Source organism: Eutrigla gurnardus (assembly GCF_963514095.1).
Source record: "Eutrigla gurnardus genome assembly, chromosome: 3".
Taxonomy (NCBI): domain Eukaryota; kingdom Metazoa; phylum Chordata; class Actinopteri; order Perciformes; family Triglidae; genus Eutrigla; species Eutrigla gurnardus.
This window is the reverse complement of record NC_139917.1, coordinates 23,800,875-23,819,690: the sequence shown is the minus strand read 5'-3', so window position 1 is coordinate 23,819,690 and position 18,816 is coordinate 23,800,875. Positions and strand designations below refer to the sequence as shown.

The window sequence follows — 18,816 nt, the reverse complement described above, 5'->3', positions numbered from 1 at the left end:
TGCATTTATAGACAATATAATGTCCATAAATAAACTATAGATTGTTGTACTGCAACCCTATCTCCCACACAATGATGTCCTCACACCTCTGAACTGCACTCTCCATTACATTTTGAGAGAAACAGATTTTTTCCAGACCGAATAATAGCAATTTTAAACAGTTTGAAGCATGTGGTTAATGACCAAAAACAAACAACCAAAAAAAAAATGGTTGGGCTCAAAATGTAACAAAAATACCTAGTTATGTTTAGGCAACAAAAGTACTTGATTCACACAGGACACAGACAGTTTTTTGACCCATCCACCACCCCGGCCTCCATGGACTCATTTGCAAATAATTTGTTATTGTACACTAAGAGCAAATGTAAATCCCAAGGAAGACTAAAACTAAAATAAATGCGTTTCAATATTTTAAAGATTTTAAATACACTTTTAGACATTTCAGAGATCCCCTTTAACCAGGAGGATCACTGGTTGACAGACAACCCCATGATCATGAACAAGTCTTTACAAGCCTTTGGATAATAAATGAGCGGCTCGGACCCGGTGTGATTAGGAAATTAGAATGATAATTGTCTTGCTGCTCGAACTTGCACTAAAAGCTTCATTTGACATGCAGTTTGCTCACTGGCCTTAATAGCTTCAACTCCCGGGGAACTCAGGGGGGAAAGTGCCTTAAGAGCAGGGAATGCTTAAAAAAAAAAAAACAGGGCTGAAAATGTAATGCTTAATTCAATAAAACAAAAATGCCTCCCTGAGTTAATATGTATGGCGGAAAACCAAGGAGCATTTTGATATAAATATTCAATATATCGCTACTGACATTTTAAACCAAATGCTTATTTTTGTCCAGCGTTATTTAGGATCAAAGGCTCAGAGGGAACAATTCCAATATTCCTATGCTGTCACCTAATACAGTGAAATATTGGAAGCATTCTAGTGTGTCGAGCCAAACCCTGTTTCTGACCCAAAACAACCCCCCACCCAAAGCTCCCCTGCAGCTTACTGTGGGTCCACACTCACAATCTAATGCCAGCGAGACTGGGCACTACTCCAGCTACCATTACCTGGGCAGGCGGGGAGCCTTGTTGGCCTTATTACACTACTGTACTGTATGATTTATGACTCTGTCTGCGTGCATCTGCTACATGAATATACATTCATGATTTAACCCTGCACAGTATTCAACACAGGCTATATCATACCTTCGCTATCATGGGGATCACTGCTGAGGATCACATTAGTTTAAAGTACATAATTTTGCTGATTACCTTGTCCTCCCGATGCTCTGCACATCATGGGCACAGTGATTCATTCGCCCAGAGACGGGCACTTAAGTGTGCCTTGAAGAAAATAACAAAAAAAGCAGCTTTGACCTTACTGTTTAATGATATGGTTTTTCAGGGGTTGTCGGGGAAACAAAACCTGGATAGATAATGGATGGAGTCACTTTCGTGGTTGTGTTTCCAGACATGCCATGGCATGTCTGAGAGGAGGAAAGAGGAATAAATATATATATATTGTTCTTCCATTGAAACTGCTGTGAACTGGGTCATCGTTTTGTCTGCGATCGCTGTTTCACTTTTTGAGCAAATGTATCAAGGCAAAAAAACAGATGGGAGAAAGCAATGAGATGTCAAGTAGTGCAAACCCAGGGGGGGCGAGGGGAATGAGACAGGCATAGTGTTACTGGAGAGGGGATGTCGACGGCTCCAATGATACAAACATTCAGAATGACGTGCATCGAAAATATGAGTTCCAGGCATTTTTTGTGGAAGCAAAGCCCGCAGAGAACTACATTTATGGATGTTATGTAAAATGATGATTATACTGAAAGTTATTTTTCCTCATCCAGTTAATTACATGCAGATCCTTGATATCTCGCCGACACGAGGCAGGTCACAGCCAAACTTGACATAATTAAACCAGCAGGATGTATATTCAATCATTAATCAAGATGTCCCGACCACCGGGATTTGTCTCACTTTTGTGTGTGTGTGTGTGTGTGTGTCTGTGTGTGTGTGCTTCATTTGCTATGGAAAACTATTCTGTAATGTTTGCGCGGCTGCTCTTGGAACTGTTGAGCTTTCTCTGCCCCCCCCCCACGCCCCTTTCTTTCACCTCGTTTCAAAATAAACAACACTGCTCAAAAATATCCATATACTGTAATTCCTCAAACAAGCCGAAGACATCTGGAGAATAGAGTCGGAGTGTTGACTGAATGTGTCGCAGTTTGCAGTTGGGACGGCTTTTGTCTTTGTTCAAAGTGCAGCTCTAATTAACATGTGTACAGGAATTCCAGCTCTTGTTATGTTTCAACTGAGATTTGGAAAACACGTGTCTGCACACATGTTGTCGAAATCTATTCAAACTCCACGTAGTGATGTCAAGACACGCACTCACTATTTTAGGAATAGTGCACTTTTAGCTCGATTTCCCGCTGGTTACACTATTTTACCAATTCATGAGTCTTTACCTTTTACCTTTGCCTTAATGTGATATTTGCGTGGTGTTTTCACCCTTCAGAAGGTATGCTTGTACATTCCAGAGCGATGTATTGTAACTCAATTAAAAGGACAAAACCACTCAACTCAATTATTAATAGATAGTCCCCCAATGGTCAAAGGAATGAACATCTTTTTTCCGTGGTATTTTCTTTGAGCTACAGTTCATTAATAAAAATAATATTTTTACATTTAATTTCCAGCTTAACTTAAATGCACTGATGTTTTTGGTTTGTTGTTTGTCTTGTCTTTCTTTTGTAGCATATAGGCTACCGCTGCATTTCGTTGTGCTTCCCTGTGTTGCATAATGACAATAAGTGATCCTTAAACCCTTGACAAAGAATAGTTCAACTAATTTGGATCGTATGGTTGAAAGAAGGATGTATTGTTGTTGCAAAAGCTGTGATTTTTTTTAAAATATTGCTTTATTAGATCAGTAAAATGATTACAGTTTATGTTACCAGTTGATGTTACAAACATTGGACTAATGCTGCTATCAAGTATTTATCATATCTAACAGTATGCGTATTTCCTTTTCTCTCTTTTTTTTTTTTTTTATAAAGGGAATATCAGTTCATTTTTTTGTGTTTTTGCTGTTCCTCTGACAATGCTGAAAGTACTTTATACCGAGGCTCTGCATTTTCTCAAAAATGTCTCCTTTACTATGAAACATATAGCACACATCAGCATGTGTCCTGTAAGGACCAAATGTATTGATGTCTATTTTCTCTGATGTCCTACTGTTTTTTTATATAAAAGATTCAGCACAACCCAGTTTAGCTTACTTTAAAATATAAAGACATGGTAAAAGCTTGCCCTTGAAATATTTAGTGTGCTCCAGGAGGTCTACAAGGTGAATAAATGGATGGATGAAAAAAACTTGTTAGAATGAATAACTTATTTTTAGAAGAAGTGGTACAATACCATGAACAGAAGTGAAATTGCATGTTACTGTAGGTTGTAGTGTGTTGTACAGCCCCATAAGACTAATTTGCGATACTGGGCTATACACGATTAAGTGACTTGCCTGAAAGGCTCCATCAAGCAGAAATGTACAATGTCTTACGCTGATTAGATGAGGATATTGCTGTGTGCCCAGATTTGATGTCGCTAGTCATGCGATCATGGTTGTAAATCAACTGTAAACTGTAAATGTACCCACACATTCTTAGATTTAGCTTTTCTTATTATTTCTAATTGACGAGTAGTGGTTTAAAGTGACTGAGTCAATCTACCGTTATTTAACACGCCAGCAGAAAGGAGCTTTTTCCAAGCTGTCTTAATTGTATTCCACTGTGTGACCATAGAAGGCCAAACCCTAACCCTGAGTCAGGCACTCTTCATTAAGGTTAATCAATCAGAGAGTGGGTTATGACTAATGCCCCTCCTGGGCCCGTGTGGGCAGAGCTTTGTCAAACAGCGTAATAGTCACAGCCAAACAGCCCTTGAACCCGAGATTGGGGCCACCAGAGGCAATGCAATGGTATGTTCAAGACGTTGTTGAACTCCCCTCTTACACAAAATAGTTGTCATCAAATATCAGAAAGTCCTGCAAGGCTCATTTGACAAAGGATGATGTGACGTGTGCCCTGTCTCACTGGTTGATGCCCCAAAGTGGGGTCAAACTAATAGCCTCACCCTGTGTGGGCGAGGTTATTAGTTGCCCAACGTTTCCTCTGGCTCTGATATACTGTCAAAATCAACATTCACATTGAATTACAAACTTAAAGCGTGACCTAGAATTGAGGAAAAACGTAACTTTCATTAGCCTGCAGGTAAGTTCTGTCTAACTGCTGTCTAAACCATTTGGACCATCTGAAAAGGTTTTAAAGGGACAGTTAATCCCCCACATAAAAAATACATATTTGTCCTCTCATCTTTAGTGCTATTTATCAATCTTGATCGTTTGGGCGTGAGTTGCCGGGTATTGTAGATATCGACCATAAAGATGTCTGCCTTCTCTCAAATATAATGGAATTAGATGGCACCCAGTATGGAAAAATACATTGGAAAAACTCAACAGCGGTGTCATAAATAATGACATGGCTACTCTAGATAATCCACAGACATTGTTGGGAGCGGTTTAATGTAGGAATAATTTTCTTTTTGTTGAACTATGCCCGTCAACTCCATCACTAAGAAGGAAATGTGCATCTACTCATGGACAAGCCAAATATGTATTTTTGATATGGGGTGAACTATCAATTTAATTTGAAAATTAGTTAGGGGGTGACTGTTTTTATTATTTTTTTTTTACCATTTCCAGGGGAGGGGTGCTACAATATATTGAAACATAACGCTGTTGGATATATTCGTCGTCTGAAGAAGCTTTGAATTTTACAAGCTTTGATCGTGACATGTTTTACTGTGCGCAATTGTCAGATACTTTTTTGGAAAATACTGCCTAATTCTGGCCCGTAAAACAATCAACAAACAACAAAGTCATTGTTAATGAGATTCAAACACAACAAAAGTCCCCCAAAATGTGAAGCTCATCGAGGGAACTGACACTCAAAGTCACGTTTGTGAGCTTCTCGGAGGATGACTTCAGTCATTGCCAATTACTTTGAAAACCTTTCAGCCCTTGTCAACCCAGCGTTTGCTACTCTTTCTACTCTGCCTATTCCCAACCCTCAGTGATAATTGCAAGCCGACATCCTGGGTGGAATAACAATTGAATGGAGTAAAGGATGATCTCAGGTTCCCTTCATGTTCTTTTATTCTTTCCATCTTTCCTTCTTGATATCCACCGGGCATTGAGCTACGCCCTTTGTGCCTTCTTAAAGCTTTAATTTCTGTTTTCAACCACAGGATATTCCACAACAAGGAAAGACAAGTAACAGGGGATGTTTTTCTTTTGAATTTTTCATTACAAAGTGGGTCAACTTAATGGAAACCACCCAGTGATATAATATATTCAATTTTTTTAAATTTGTATGGGGACATATTGCCTTCTGCAAAATTATTTATAACATCCATATTTTATAATTAGGACTCAGAATTGAATTATGATATACTATCTCACAAATGGAACTGACCTCTAGGTTTTTTGTTTCCATGATGATAATGGACTGGCAGCTCTATATCTAAGATACTAGCAAGAGAGAACGTTAAAGCTATATTTTTTGCACAACTACATTACCTGGAACCAAATAGGCTTCTTTGGTCTCTTTATCAGAGTCAGTTGAGAGGATCAATATAAATTTCAGATCCGAGACACACAAACTGGAAGCTTTGTCTCATCTGCATGCTGCACCTATATTTAACAGAAGAAAAAATAATGGAGATTTTGTTGTAGGAGCAGACGGGAAGGAGTAGCAGCAAAGAAACAAGGCCTTTTTCAAACCCCATACTTTACTGTGAAAAAAAAAATCAATCAACTGCTCACTGATTGTATTGATTGTTGCAACACAGAGTTGAGAATGCATGCCTGCGTTCTCTAATGTTGGCATGGGTGGGCTTTCTTGATAAAAAAATAATCTCTAATCAGCAGCAGAACTAGCTGTAAACAGTTCTATAACATGTAAGCGAGAGGTGATGAATTGAATAAATCACATTAAGGCTGTGTTTACAAATGGCTAAATGTGTTAGCCTTTCGTCATGGTATCTTTAAGGAACTGTGCAGGTACAAGGCCATTTTTGAAACTGTGGATAATGTCGTGTGTTTACAAGGTCATTAACTATTGGGGATCTTGCTTGTTGGAGGTCAGCTCAGTCAGATTGCTTTTCTCTTATGTTGAACCACTACTGAATGTCTTTCTCCCAGACATTTGTTCTTTTCCATATTTTTCTCTCTTTTTCCTTTCTGCATTTATTTTCTTTTTCCTTCTAACTCCCCCTCAGATACCCTTGTTTTGTTTTTTATATTTATATATTTTCTGTAGCCCCAAACTCTGTCTTCCTTCCACATCTATTTTCTTTCTTCTTCTTTTTTTTTTTTTTTTTTTTTTACAGCAAACTCTTGTATTTGCTGCTCTTTTCTGCCAGCTGCAGATAAAAAATAGGTTATGCTTGGTGCTTGCACTCTCGTACCATACATGTTATTATGCATCATTTGACAGTCTGTCATCCAGCCCCAGGATTAGACTGGCTGAGGGAAAGACCAAACATTGCACCTTTGCTCTGTACTATTACCCAACACTTGTGGAACTCCTCATGTATGCCACAGAGCCACATCTCAAGGCTTTCCCCTCAGGGTTAGCTGTGAATGTTTAGTTTATTTACCACTCAGATCACACTGAAATGCAACTTTGAAGCCAAAGAAGCTATTCATTTAATTGCTTTGGTCGGTCCTTAGAATGGAAAGATTAAACTTGAATTGCTATTAGGTAAATGTTCCCCTGTGAATAGATGGAGAGGCGATAGGATAAAACACTGCTTGCAGTTAATTGCGAGGCACATGTTGTTGTTCCCCCTTAATGAATGGGTCTCTCTCTTCACTCATCCATGGATATTCGAGTCGCACTGCACCGAACAAAACAAAACAAGACAAGTCGACAATAACTTAAATGGCTTTATTCCTGCAGTATTCACATCATTGTCTGATAATCCCAGGCTGATTAACATATGTGTTTAAAGTTAAGTCCTTTGGGTGTTTTTTGTAATCATCTAACAGTTTGAATAAAAAAATAAATAAAAAAAATGTAAAAAGGTATTTCGAAAGAGAATAGGACATATTGTAGCAACTGTTATTATCCTTCCCATGTCGTTACCTTCCACTGCCATCTGCCTTTCATTCCTTGTGTCCCCCTGAGTAATGTAACTTGGGCAGCACGGTATGCGGGGTCATGACACCTTGCTTACAACATGTGCTCATTAGCACTTTGTCGCAATCCCATCAGTGCGAGCGGTTGCTCACTTTGAGAACACGCTGCAAATGGCACAACTGCATGCATGCTCAACAATTACAACATCTTGCCGTATTTGTGTGGAATCTATATATGCAACATGCTTTCTGAATTATCTAACAACTTGCAGGGATGACAAAGTTTACACCATCATGTCAACGGGGGTGTGGTGGTTTTAACCTCTTCCACAGTAGCATAATAAATCTGTCTTAATTGAAAACGTTGTTTGCCAACTTATCAAAACCCTGTGGAAGCTTTTATGTTCATTAAGGAAATATCATTATACAATACTATTCTTCTGAAATAATATGCACTTTGGAGATAATTCATTCATATTTGTTATTATAATTTGTAGCATGGGAAGAAAACTATTCAGTTGTGTGTTTTTAAAAAAGAACATGCTTTTATTTTGATGTTTTCTTCTTGGAACGATCTTTTCCTTTTTTTCCTTTTTGGGGGAGAGGGATGCAGCTTAAAATATCTCATTCTAGTAGTAGTATTCTGGTAGTGTGACTGTTCTTTTTTCATGCATGTAATAATTTTGTTTGAATCTGTATCTAATGTACAAATATTTCCCATGTGCTAGACCTGTCATTTTCTTACTTTTTTGATATGCTCTATTCCCATTTAAATAGCTCACCGGCTGGTTAGAAGACTCCTGGCATGTTGTTCTTTTCATCAACTGATAATGGTGCTTTTCTTTCTTTGCTCTTTTTATTATCAGGCATTTCTCCCTACAGGCAAACGCTTCTGTCTTGTACCAGTGGGATTCTGTCACAACATGTGCTCAAATCTCTTCACACTCTTTATCAAAGCCTAAGATGAAATCAGAATACCAGCTTATCACAGTGGCTCTGTTTGGTCCTCCATTGGGCAAACCTTAGCCCAGATGGGCCTGTACTACTCTCCTGACCTTCATCGTGTCTTTTTGCCCGACAGAACAAGATCATCCTGGACCCTCTGACATTCAGCGAGGCTCGTTTCCGACCCTCTCTGGAGGAGCGCTTGGAGAGCATCATCAGCGGTGCCGCGCTAATGGCTGACTCCTCATGCACGCGCGACGACCGCCGTGAACGCATCGTGGCTGAGTGCAACGCCGTCCGACAGGCCCTGCAAGACTTGTTGAGCGAGTACATGAACAATGTAAGTTTCCTCTCTGGTTATTTGTCATTAGCTTACTGCAACTGCTCATTTGTGCACCTCATTGGAACACACGTGCACCATGGCAACAGACACGCTGCTGATCTCCTTTGATTTTTCCAACACATTTGCAAGTCAGATATTTTTGTTGAAATGCAGATCCCAAAGTCTCTCTTCACTGTATTTCCTAAAAATACATATTTTCTTGATACTTGTCATCAAGCATCAAGTGATACACCTCAAGAAAAAGCCTTCTATGTCGGGCTGATTCTGCCTTACTCAACCAGAATTAAGTCCTTTTGTTTGACAGATGGGGCTCTATTTTTACAGGCCATGCAAACACTACTGCAAACCACGTCACATGTAGGTTATAACTTTACTGTGAATTGCTCTTTGCTGACCCCTTTTAATATTTTTCTTCTTATGGTAGTGTGGCATTTAACCTACTGACAGCAAATGTGCAGCAACCTAATGCTGAATGACATAAAGCAATCACTGTTTTTGATGTCTTGTGTAAACATAGCACACCATTAATCACTTTAGCAAAACAAACTAAGGCAACCAGCAGAAATGAACACAATTTTAAAAACATTTATTGTATTTATTACAGGTTTATATACCCAGAATTAGACCCACTGACATACTTTAAAGTACACGTGTAGTTCACTGTGATCCATAATTAGAAATACACCACACTACATCTGAAAAGCATGACTTAAGAGGACTTTCAACACCTCCACAAATTAAGTGAAAAGGGACATTATGTGCCTTTAGCTACATACAATATTGGTACGTTTGCATGTTGCAACTCTAAATCTCCAGGGCAACAGCATTTTTTTCCTTCTTGGAGAAGTTGTTGTGGACTTTTCCCTCTTCATTTGGTTGAGCCATTTTCCCCATCCACCGCTGCAATTTGACACAGCTGTTTATGGGTTATGAGACTGGCAGAGAAAATGATTAATCATCACACACATCCAATTTATATTCTACTTCAGCAGACCCTTTTGTGCATAGTGAGCTGTGTCTACATAAGTGAAAATAGTAGATGTGCTCGGATACACTGTCATTGACCTTGCACACATGAATTTGCGATTGAGCAATTCAACTGGAGCCCTAAGATCTCTGATATGTTCAATGTCTCAAAACCAAGTGATCGACTCATAGCTGTATTTTCCGATAGATACAACTGTTGGTAGAACACTTGTGGTATGATATCTGCTATTACACATTCATCCATCACACCAAGGCATGCATGTGTCTTACTGTGGAAAAAGAAAATCTGAACGTATTAATGGCAACCAATTAACAAAACGGTCAGACAGCATGACTTTCCATTCAGACAATGCAAACCAACCATAACTCCTGAGTAAATGACTTCATGATGGTAAAGAACAGAACACTCTGTGTTCATTAAAGATAGAGAGCTGTAGAGGGAAAGGCCATGGAGTTCCTTCAACAAAAGGACACAAGCTGAGGGCATGCTTTTTTGAATGGGAGTTTGGCAGGCTTCTTGCATAAATACTGTATTTGTAAGTGCTTTTGTGTTGTTGGTGGGTTTTTTTTTTTTTTTTTTTTTTATTTTGCGAGGTTCTCCGAGATGTACGGTTAACATTGAGATAAAATCAACATGGCTACCTTTCAGGTGCCTTAAACAGAGCCATACATCACTGAAAAGGCAGCGCCTATAACTTCTGCAGTAGGGCACTTGCTGGGTTGGCTTGAATTCTTAGATAACATGTAAGTTGGTGAGTTGTCGCTGTGTTCAAAACGACTCTAAGTGTGTTGCTAAACCGGGACTCAGAGTCCACTTTGGTTAATGTAGCCATCTCTGGAGGAAGAAGCACAGGCAGTACTATACTAGTTATGCTGCTATTGAAGGATTAATATGTTCTCTAAAAACCCTGTTACCCAGTCTTTACCTTGCCTTTTAACTTTGTGAAGGACTGGATTTCTCTTTGAAAAGTGAAAGGAAGGGGCACTTTAGTAGCTCACTGTGAAAATCCAAGTCCAGCATAAAAGCAGCTCAGTTTAGTGAATATTATACGATACTATTATAATATCACACACCGAAACGAAACCTTCACATGACAATCCTCTGTATTTTCTTAATGTGCGACCTGCTGGAATTCTGCACTAATAGTTCATCCAGCATGTATTAACTGTCGTTTGTGGCCATTGGGCAATTAGCAAGCCAGCTGTCTATTGATCCCTACAGTATCAGTTCTCCTGCTGGCAAAAGGCCCTTTGTTATACTCTATACTCTTCAACCTAATTATGTGTATGTGTTGTGGCATCTGGGCTCACGAAGTTGTCTAGAAACAATGGGGGGCTATTAGATGAGGGTCCTTAAGATTAGAGATCCTTTCTGGTTGTAATAGAATATTAACAGTGCAACAGCCAGCAGTAGGTCTACACTCTGCGTGTCTGTGATTGTTGCGGAAATTACTTTTATTTCTTGTCAAAAATCTGTGCATTTGTTTAAAAAAAAAAGAGGAATCATTTCTATTTTTGTGGTCGCTTGGTTAGAAAAATGATCTCCAGCTTGTTCTCAGGGTATTGTGTTAAAGCCACAGACATCTTCTTCTTTTACTTACACTTGGTAAACAAAAAAAAACAAAAAAAATCATGTGTGTGTGTTTCTGAACCCTCAGCTGCCCTTTCCCCCTCTGAAGGCGCACAGCAGCTTTTTGCTAAAGTAATTGTGCCGTGCTTCATTAGGCCCATGAGTTGTGTTTTAGAGGCTACAGCTGGGAGATTGCTGACAGCCCCTGGCTGTCCTAGCAAAGAACAGAGAGTAAATCAGAGACCCAAAAAACAACATGCTTCCACTTCTCAGCTCACCATCAAATGAGGGTGAATCAACAACCGAGAGTGAATATGGAGGATATTGTTCCCGATCATGCTCAAAAAGTGGAGTATTCAATAAATAATGTAGATGCTTAAAAAAGCTGTGAATCTCTGAGTAAATGAATGTCTGTTATTCCTAACCCCTCTCTGGAAATGGGGTCGAGTGTATGACCTGCTCACCGCACAGCACAACAGGAACACAACATTTTTCTTTACATACAAAGACATTTACATTTACTTTCCTTTATTTTTGAAGAAATCTTCATCTGAGACATTGTTGAACTCCTCACACGGTTTGTTTTAGGGATGACTCACAATCTTATGTCATCTATTCATTCATTTATAGTTTTAGGCAATATATACAGTACACACACACACACACACACACACACACACACACACACACACACACACACACACACACACACACACACACACACAGGGCATCCAATGACAGTTGGCATGGTTCAGGCACCAGGGGATCTGTAAATCACGTCATTACTGCAGTGCCATATAAACAACTCTGTGCTCACTATTTACAGCTCACTTTCTCAACTATTAGACATTACTGCCAGCCGACTGCTGAAGGGAAATCTACTAGTCCTTACATAGCGTTTTATTGTAGGCGGCGGCACTCAGGATAGGATTTATAAATGCTAATGCAAATCGAAATAACAATGTTGTGCACACTATGCATTCCACAGTGGTAACAGGAATAAGCCACAGACCAAACTGGTGAGTCAATGGGTCAGGTATAAACACAGCCACTGAGAAACCGCGATAGATTCTGGATAATATGTCAAGACTCGGTCAATTAACGTAGCTGTAGAGGGTATAAAAAGCTGTCCACTCCATGTGAATTGTGTTCGTTAAAAATATAGTTCATCACTGAAACAGCCAGGGACATAATGTCCCCCCTCAGCTTAATGTTACCAGCTGCTACTCTTGACAAAGTTGTTCCCTGGCTGTCCAGCGAAAGTCCTTTTGTTCAAAGTTTACTGAAGTAATGTACACATCGGCTCGCCTTTATGTTTCCTCCTCCTCCTCGGTTCAGTCCCACACACACCCCCTCCCCTACATACAAATTTTTATAGGAAGCTTGAACCACAGCACAAGGTTAATCAATGTGGTAGCTGGCAATAAATTAGGTTCAAGTGACAGGAGAATGTCCATACCTGTCTCTGCTGCTGGTGATCTGTGATTGGTGACAGCAGGCCCGGCTCCCCGGCTGGTGCTGAATCATCAGCAGCAGCTGATTTAGTTACGGCAGCCCCGACAGGGCCAATCTATCAATTGATCTGGGGAGTAATGCATTACCAGCTTGGGTCAAGGGAGCCTGGGCAGAATATAGCCATAGCCAGAGACCACGGCAGGTGAAAGGGGGCAAGTCGGCGGGCTTGTGAGCAGCATTGAGAAGGATTTAGGGAGTGTGATAGTGAGTGCACTAATCTCACTGTTATCTGGATGTGGCACATAAAACTAAACGGGGGGTTGTGAGGTAGGATGATCATTAGGGAGAGACTGATAGCCTTCTTGCTCACACAGCTCCTCTGGGAGTTGCCACGCAGAATGCTCAATCGAAAATTGGAGAGACTGATTAACGGTGTGAAATGTTTCGTGCGTGCTTGTGCTGTCCACATAAGATCATAGCTTCTTAACCTGTAGAGTGAAACTGTGATAGTTTGCGATAAAAGAGAGGCATAGGGAGGTCAGACAAAGTGAACAGTGAGCATTGGCAGGGAAGGTGTGGGCAGTGATCAATAGTGATCCTCTGGGCTGAAAGTCATTCTATACTTATATATAAAAGAAGCGCTGCCTGGATGTCTGAGAGCAGTGAAAGCACCTCTCCTGACAGTTAGATACCTTTAGTCATTCATGTTTTTAAACTTAACCAAAGTGACGTTCCCCCCTGCTGTGACCGCTTTCCTACTCCGGCATCCGTCTGCACATAAATGCTAAATTGCAGCTGTGGTTAACTTCACCACTCTTCAGATACACCATCTACAGTGCTGTTGATACAAAAGAAGTTTTGGAGAAGATGAACTATTAATGAACCCCCTACCAGGCTATTTTCTTCCTTTTTGTTGTTGTTTAGTAACGAGTCAAGATAAAATATGTGTGTATATAAAAAAAAAAAATGTAATGAATGAGGCCCTTTGGTGGTGTAAAACTCCCTCTTTCCATCTGAGCACGTCTCGTCTCAGAGGGGGAAGCGTCAGTCTGGCAAGATAAACCACACAGAGTCAGCAGTTGCCCACACTGTCTCTCCCCATTGTTTAGAAACCTCAACGCAATGCATTTGTATCAAACCAAACTCGACACTGGCAAGGTGCCACCACGAAAAACGGCTCCGATTTTTAATCATTCTCGTGTTTACAGTGCAACTTGATCTCTGCGTCATTAAAGTCTTGATTTGAAGAACAAAGCTGGACAAAACCGACCTGATCAATACTTCTCCAGCCCCCTTGCTCCTCTGATGTGCTCCACTGTCCATCACCCTAAGCTGGCTGAAGGGCACAGCTGTAACAGATGCGAGGAGGCGGAATTTACCTTGACAGGTTTTTTTTCGAAGGCTAATTGGCTGTGTGGGGGGGCATCAAAAATGATAACGATGATACGTTCTGTCACAAGAGAATAGGTATTACTGCAGGTCACAATGTTGCTATGACAACAAAAGAGAAATCTACCGCTAGCATCTTAGCCCAACCACCCGATCAATAAACACCCATAAGATGACAATTTGGCCCATATAAATAACAGCCATCACCCTAAAGACCTTAACAAAGCGTGGTCGCACCTTGTTATATATTAATTAGAATAATAAATGTGTACATCCATGGGAAGTTAGCTAGCATAAAGGCCGGTTGTCCATCATAATAAACTCGCCAACTGTGCCACTTTTCTCAGAAAATTGCCCCCCTCTCTTCCCTTTGTATGTTTTTTTTCCCTACAGTGGCCCTAATACGGCGTCATGGTTTCCTGTAGTATTTGTTTACTAAAAATAAAACTTTAGCTCAAACGTGTGGTGATAATTAGCAGCGTACAAATGTACAATGATATTAGAGATATTAAAAATATTGTTATTACAAAATGCCACAGCAGGGTATACATGGAGTATACAGTGCATGTGTGCAGTGAGGATCCACTTGTGCTGTGAAAGGAGGAAATCCACCAGCACCCGGAGCTAGAACGCTGGCCTGCTATTATCTGCTCGTGGCCACTACTTTGTTTCATGCTGCGTCTCTGTGCTCGCCCTCTCCCTCTTTCTTTGGAAACCTGTCACTTACTCGCGCTCTCTCTTTTACTCATGCACGCTCACTATTTTTTATACTTTCGGCTAGATAGTTACGTGGATGTTGTTTAAATGGATATAATATCGAAGGAAATTCCCTTCAATTATGTCCGTGGTCCCCTTCATTAGCTTATTTTATGAATTTCTTGTTACAACCATGCACACATGATGGTAATTTGGCACCGGAGTTAATCCCCCCCCCCCCCAAAAAAAAAAAAAAAAAAAAATCCCTTTAATGATTAGTGAGCAAATTAGCAGCACCTCCTCCCCCTTATTAGTTATTCCCTCTGTTTATTCCTCACTTTTTTCTAATTGTCCTCACATCATGGTCCCTCCAGACTCAGCACTTACACCCCGTTAAGTGTCCCAGGCCCAGCAATAAATCATTGGTTCCCCACAGCGTTGCATGCCCTCCCTCCCATCTGTCAACACCTAATGCGCCATACGACAAGCTCCAATCCACTGTGCACAAACCATTCACTTTGAACAACGTGACTCTCTCACAGCAATTGAAGGCTGGCTCAAAGACGAGAGAGGAGATTGACTGGAAGGCACAGGTAAAAACTGTAAGTCTATTTAAGAACCTCTGGAGACTCAAATTACTCCTTTATTCCCACCAGTTCAGCCTGAGGTAACTGACCCACGGTGAATGTCCTTTACTGAAATAGCAAGGCCACCTGCCTGTGAATGGACCAGCGCTTGAAGAGGCTCCCTGCTGTGAAACATCCACCCTAGCCCTTTTCTTTTATTCATATTGTACTTTTGCTGAGCCCCATTCTATCCATGTATGGGGCCATTCATGTATGTGGAATTTTTATTTATTTTTATCAATGCCTTTGGAAAAAAATAATTGAAGCTTATCAAACATGAAGCGTGTGTGTGTGTGTGTGTGTGTGTGTGTGTGTGCCAGTCAGTCATGGAAACATTTGGTTGCTGCTGTAGCAAGAACTACCACAGCAGCAGTTCTGTGTAGGCTATTTTGCCAGATGATTATAAGTCCGTGGACAGATGACTATGATAGTGTCACGACTGTACAAGATGCAGTCACGAGGAAATGAGGGCGAAAGGGCCATTGTCGATATCTGCTCCTGGAGAGGCCTATTGTAGCAGGGACTACCACGGAAGTGATTTCGCCCAGTGTTTATATGTCTGCCTGTCCACAATCCTTTTGATCAGTGCAATTTCCCCATTGGAAATAAAATGTTAGAACATTTTTGCCAATGAAAATATTAGCAATAATGCTTGGATACACTATCAGCATTTGCTAGGTATTATATAGTCTTATGTTTGTCAAAAAAGTGGTTATTCTGCTATTCACTCTTTTTAAATAATGGACAGCCATATTCGTGGTTGAAATACTTGGAGACAAGTGTCCATTACAAGTGGTTGAATATTATCTTATCAGAACATCCAGTTACCATAAAATGCATATCATTTAGTTTTTTTGATAACCTGTCCAAAGTAGCCTCAGCTTCCTGTTTTGAGCTGACATGAGAAGGAACTGACGTGGTCTTGATGGTACTGGTGAGTATTTATGATGGGTGAATCATCTATCATTGAACTCTCATCCTCTGTATTGTATAAAGATTTGTTTGGACTGATGACAGCAATTGAATCTGGCATGATTTTGCAGTTTGTTTGTCAAAATCCTGCCAAATGGAAAATCTTAAGCTACGATAATCAAGAGGGGCAAGGAAAACCCACACTGAGCTAAAGGTCAGGGGCTAATCATTAAGTCCTGTCTGCATCAATTATAGCTTGAATCCTCACACTATTTTATACAGTTTATGAAATCTATGACGTGGCACATTTCTCATTTGTCTTAATACAACAAGCCCGTGGGGCTTAACATGGCATTAATGGCTATGGCTATGTATATGGATTTTGTCTAGTCTGTGCTTACCGACTTTGCACGCAATAGCTAGAATCTCAGCTGCCTGCTGTAATCTGCATTCCAGTGTTGCTAAGATTTGACTGGGGGAGAAACCGAACCCTCTGTAGGCGGAAGCAAACAACTATCACATGGCTATCTGAACACCCCTGTGTCACCATCTCTGATTGAGGTGATTGGATAAATGAGACTTTAATTGGGTTTTTAGACCAAGTCATATTAGGAGATGAGATAGAATTATCCAGGAACGTATTAATGTAATATAAAAGCTCTCAAATCTGGCGGCTCTATTGCATTAGGAAGCTGCCTGCCCTTCTCCTCTTGTTTCCCCCTTCCCTCCAATGCCAATCCGCTTCAAGGGCTTGCTGCTTTGAGCAGCGCTAACATGATTGACATTGATAGCTGGATCAAACTATAGAATCAACCCTAATATCATTAAGTGCGCAGACATGGAAGCAAAGACCAGGGCTCTAACTGCATTAGCCTCTACATATGTTAGGGTTATGGATGCAGGGGGCTAAATTCATCGGGAAATCAAGCATGCAAGCCACAATTTCCCAGCATGTGTGTGACCTTTATGGCTTTGGATGCTATATACATTATATATATGTGTGTGTGTGTGTGTGTGTGTGTGTGTGTGTGTGTGTGTGTTTGTACAATTGCCTGTGCATATGTAGGATTATGCGGAGCGATTCCTGTCGGTGATTCTTTGCTTGTCACATTAATTAGGCCTTATTGTCAGACTTGGTGTCTTGTTGCAGAACAGACACTTCTTCGTTTGGCGTAAATGAGCTGAGACCTGCACATGCCCCTCTACCTGTCAACAGCTGTTTCTGAGGGCAGCAGGATGAGACACATAGGGTATATCCACATGTAGCAGTGAGTAGTGATGTGTTCTATCCCAATAACTGGACACTATTCTTCTAGGATGCTGTTCCCACTAATGTTGCCAAATGCCACGGAATTAGTGAGCACAACTGATGAATAGTCGACCTTCGCCTGCCATGCCACACGTCCTCCTGTTTGTTCCAGGAGACTGTGGCACTTTCTGAGTTCATGGCAATCTCTTAACCAAGTCATTGAAATTCAAAGAGCATCTTTTTCTTAATACAGTTCATTTTTATCTTCTTCAAAGTGGAAATACTGCATGAAATAGAAATACTGAATGTTGCATGTGTAAAATGTTAACTTAACAAGTTCCAAGAGTCATTGTGGAGTAGTGACTTTGTTACTCCATAAACTACAGTCTCTGCACCTAATCCGCAATAATCTAGTTTGCAAAGGATACTAAACGGTGAGTCATCTATTTCACTTTTAAACACTGTTCAAAACCAAAATGATTTTAACCGACTTTGTGATTCACCTGAACGTATTGCTCTATGTAACTAACAGCTACATTTCCTACCATTACACATATAGCTTGTGCTTAGCAGTATGCTCATCGAATTAGTTTCCTCTTTGCTGCTCTGTCACGGACATATTTTACAACACACACCACATTTTGCACACGTTATTGATTTATGTGGCTTGTTTGATGAAACCATTGTAAAATAATAGTGTATTTAAATTGTTCTCGAAATGTTTTTTTTCTTCTTCACACAAAGTATAATACAAATTTCTGTCATTAAAAGTAAATGTCTGGTTTGTTTGAATCTCAGATGGGGTGGCATTGTGGAGCTATACTGTGCCCTTTTTAAATATACACTTAGTATTCAACATTGTGAGATTCTTGGGATGGTAAATTACAAAATAAAATATAAAAGGGCAGCGTTCCATCTTCAGTTTTCAGTGTTTTGTTCCCAATTTCGTTTTCATTTTAAAGTACTGTGGAGTTAAATGTATTTCTTGCATGTCGTGGATCTCCCAGGAAGAAGAATTTCTGACTGTGGTCTTGAAAAGGCTAATTCGCAGAAAAGCACAGCAAATCAGCATGCAGCCTGGCACATATTAGGGTTATTACATAGCTTCCATTATCACTATCTTTCTATCTTGTCTTTTCAGTCACATCTCTTCACTCTCACTCTCGGCTGTCCTCTTTGTGATTGAGCAGTTACATGACATATACTGGTGCCCCAATACAAAGCGATACCCCTTCTCTCGCTTTAACACACGACTGCCTTCTAAGTTGCACCATCTGACATCTGTATTGAATTTCTCTTCTACTCACTCCTTTTGACGATGCACACAAAGTCTGGAGATCCCCCATGCACTGATTCACTGCTGTCTTTAAAGCTTTCCTGCGGTCCAGTCCAAACCTAGGGAGACTGAGACAAAAACGTGTGTCTCTCTCTCTGT

The 18,816-nt window shown here is 40.3% G+C and overlaps 1 protein-coding gene across 1 annotated transcript in view; it reads left to right on the top strand.

Annotated features, from left to right (window-relative positions):
- The window catches only part of ctnna2 (catenin (cadherin-associated protein), alpha 2), a 263,054-nt gene that overhangs the window by 66,267 nt on the left and 177,971 nt on the right, over positions 1 to 18,816 (top strand). Inside the window, exon 7 of the mRNA XM_084005035.1 lies at positions 8,291 to 8,494. Coding sequence (XP_083861161.1) covers positions 8,291 to 8,494 — 204 coding nt within the window. The remainder of the gene's footprint in view (positions 1 to 8,290; positions 8,495 to 18,816) is intronic.